Source organism: Gekko japonicus, unplaced genomic scaffold (assembly GCF_001447785.1).
Source record: "Gekko japonicus isolate JY-2015 unplaced genomic scaffold, Gekko_japonicus_V1.1 scaffold5014, whole genome shotgun sequence".
NCBI lineage: Eukaryota > Metazoa > Chordata > Lepidosauria > Squamata > Gekkonidae > Gekko > Gekko japonicus.
The window spans coordinates 60095-63766 of record NW_015164789.1 but is presented as its reverse complement, the minus strand read 5'-3'; the positions used below and the strand labels follow the sequence as shown (position 1 = coordinate 63766).

Below are 3672 nucleotides of genomic sequence, written 5' to 3'. Positions count from 1 at the left end.
AAGCCCTGCCCCTTTGGGGGCAGTTTAAGAAAAAGAAAAAGGAAATGGTGTCCTCTCATAACATATTTCACAGAAAACGATGTATTACCAGCACATACTGGCTATGCAGAATGGCTACATCTATGAGAATTTTTATAGTCTGAGCACTCTCACAAAATACTATTGAGATCCTTCTAAAATGTATCTAGAGTGATTATACGTTACTATGATAGCAATCTTAGAAGAATTGGAAAATCACAAGAAAGTGATAAGGATATGGTAAGACGAAGATCCTGCTGACAAGTTAATAGAAGGCATTGTGAGATATGTATCTGCGCTCAAAGTTTGTATTAATGTTTATGCAGTAATGTTGAGACATAATGGGTTTATTTATGTATACTTGACTTATCTTTTAATAAAATAAAAAATATTTTAAAAAAGAGAGAGAGAAATCAAATGAGCCCAATTGAGCTGAAAACCTAACCTTTGGAAGGTACTCTGTAATGCATCAGATCTCCTATTTTGCATCTCAGTGGGGTGCAAGATTTCTGCAAGATTTCTGCTGTTCCTGGCCCTTCTGCATTCCCTGCTTCCTTCGGAACGGAGCCCCAAACTTCCTCCTTTTCCCCTTAGCTGGAGACGTGCTGCCTCCCTGTGGTCAGACCACTTCCTCTGACTTGTCTGGCATGTGGATGGGGAGGGGTCTAAAGATTTCCTAGCTGATTTCCCCCTTGCCTGTGCATCAGGAGGCATTGCAAGGTTAACATCCAAAAAGATCCAGGTCAGGTGAAGGAAGGAGGAAGAAATTCAACTGCTATAGCTCTTCCCTATTGGTGCGGTGCAGCGGGCTAGCTTCCAAAGCTGCTAGATCAGAATTCTTAAATTCTATTAAGTACGGCTGTCCTGACACCAGGGGCCGTGGCTCAGTGGCAGAGCCTCTGCTTTGCACGCAGATAGTTCCAGGTTCAATCCCTGGCATCTCCAGTTAAAAGGACCAGAGAGAGAGGTGAACGATCTCAGCCTGAGACCCTGGAGAGCCGCGGCAAGTCTGAGCAGACAGCGCTGACCTTGATGGACCAAGGGGCTGATTCCGTATAAAGCGGCTTCACAGGAAGGGCCATGGCTCTGGTAGAGCTTCTGCTTTGCGTGTGGAAGGTCTCAGGTTCAATCCCCGGCATTGCTTTGACCATACGGACTTTGGTTGGCAGGGTGATGTCCCTACTTTTTATTATGCTGTCTAGGTTCGCCATCGCTTTCCTCCCAAGGAGCAGGCGTCTGTTAATTTCATGGCTGCAGTCACCGTCTGCAGTGATCTGGGATCCCAGGAACGTGAAGTCTGTCACTGCTTCCACGACTTCCCCTTCTATTTGCCAAGGAGTGATGGGGCCGGATGCCATGATCTTAAGTTTTTTTTGATGCTGAGTTTCAAGCCCACTTTTGCGCTCTCCTCTTTCACCCTCAGCAAGAGACCCTTGAGGTCCTCTTCACTTTCTGCCATTAGAGTGGCATCGTCTGCATATCTGAGGTTGTTGATGTTTTTCCCGGCAATCTTAATTCCGGTTTCTGAATCATCCAGGCCGGCATTTTGCATGATGTACTCTGCATATAAATTAAATAAGCAGGGTGACAATATACATCCTTGTCGTACTCCTTTTCCTATGCTAAACCAATCAGTTGTTCCATATCCGGTTCTAACTGTCGCTTCTTGACCCTTATTCAGGTTTCTCAAGAGACATGTGAGGTGGTCTGGTGCTCCCATCTCTTTAAGGACCTGCCATAGTTTGTTTTGATCCACACAGTCAAAGGCTTTAGCATAGTCAATGAAGCAGAAGTAGATGTTTTTCTGGTACTCCCTTGCTTTCTCCATAATCCAGTGAATGTTGGCAATTTGATCAGTACATAGCCCTATATCCATTTTGAGGGGCTCCTGAAGAATTCTATTCACAATTTTTAAATATATTTTAAATGCGTGAGTACAACTCTTCAGGAAAGCACATTTTGTGGGTATACTTGTTCAATACTGTAATATTTTGAAGTGAATATTTTTAATTTTTTTATTAATATATATAATTTATGGATAATTGTTTTAATAGAAGAGAGAATTGGTTTCACTGCAATAAGGAAGCAGTTAATTATCTTATTAATAGAGGTTATAGATTACAGGCTGTCTATGAAGAGAAAACAGTGCCTCAATTAAAAAAAAATTGATGGGCCCCTAGTCCCTGCGGGTTTCAGCCTAGTCAGCCTTATGGATAATACAGCCCTCACCCCAAATCTCTAGGAATTTCCGAAACACAGAGTTGACAGCTCTGTGGGGGAATCCTTCATGATGAATCCAAGAACATTTGTGAACAGTTCCAATTCAGAGTTGTGCATAGCCATGGTTTAATTAAAGCAACTGTGGCTAACATGGTTGTCTGAAAAAAGTCTGAGTCGGGTGGCGGACTTGGGACCGTTCAGTATGGAGAAAGGGAGGTTGAGGGGACACATGATTGCTCTCTTGAAGTCTTTGAAGGGCTGTCACCTAGAGGAGGGCAGAGAGCTGTTCCTGTTGGCAGCAGAGGATAGGATTCATAAGAATGAGTTTAAATTACAGTTGGAAGCATACTGCCTGGGTATTAGATTTTTTTTTTACAGTACAAGTAGTTCAGCAGTAGAATTGGCTACCTTGGGAGGTGGTGAGCTCCCCCTCACTGGCAGTCTTCAAGCAGCGGCTGGATGAACACTGGGGGGGTGCTTTTGGCTGATCCTGCATTGAGCAGGGGGTTGGAGTAGATGGCCTCTGTGATGCCTTCCAACGCTACAATTCTATTCTTCTTGCCTGCAAACCAGGATTCCTAATCTGGGATTTATTGTGTGTTTTAGAATGGTGGCTCATCAGCATGAAACTAGCTGTGACTTTGAATATAGTTTACATCACGTTGATGGTTTGGAAGAAAAAGGAGCTGGTTACGTCCAGTTTGCAAAAGTGGTACATTCTCAACCATAGGTGATTTCTGAATGGAGAGCTCCAAAGTAGCATAAGAACAGGATGCTTCAACACGTAGCATCCTTTGGGCAGTGGGCCATTGTTTTCTCTGGGGGAAGGGAGAGAGAGAGAGATTTGGGGTCTGTTATTTTATTTTTGGTTCTAAGTGGAAATGTGTTTTCAGCTGTTGTTGTAAGCCACCTTGAATCACGAGGAAAGGCAGGGTATACATGTTTTAACAAGTTAATTAATGATCATCATAACAAATTAATTGCCAGGTACGCACGTTGAAAACCGACCCTACCGTTCTGTACGGTAAATGACCCGGAGGATCTTGACGGTGGAAGGAACATCTGCTGAGATTCCGTTTTCCTCCTCCTCTCGTTCTAGGTTTCTGATTGTCCTGGGATGCTTGATTTTAGCTGTCCTGACAACTTTCAAGGACTACGAAACCGCATCCGGAAATTGGTTGTTACTGTTGGTGAGTACAGAAGGATTGGGTCTTCATACCATGGGGCACATGAAGCTGCCTTATACGGAGTCATTTTGGTGCGGTGGTCAAGTGCACAGACTCCAATCTGGGAGAAACGGGTTTGATTCCCCACTCCTCCACTTGCACCTGGCTGGATGACCTTGGGCAAGGCATAGTTCTGTCAGAGGTGGTATTGAAAAAGAGCAGTTTCTGTCAAGAGCTCTCTTAGCCCCACCTACCTCACAAGGTGTCT

General features: G+C 44.1%; 1 protein-coding gene across 1 annotated transcript in view; it reads left to right on the top strand.

Moving 5' to 3' along the window:
* Nucleotides 1-205: 205 nt before the first annotated feature.
* Nucleotides 206-3672, top strand: part of KCNQ3 (potassium channel, voltage gated KQT-like subfamily Q, member 3) — a 52383-nt gene continuing 48916 nt past the window's right edge. Inside the window, 2 exon segments of the mRNA XM_015409736.1 lie at nucleotides 206-258; nucleotides 3338-3428. Coding sequence (XP_015265222.1) covers nucleotides 206-258; nucleotides 3338-3428 — 144 coding nt within the window.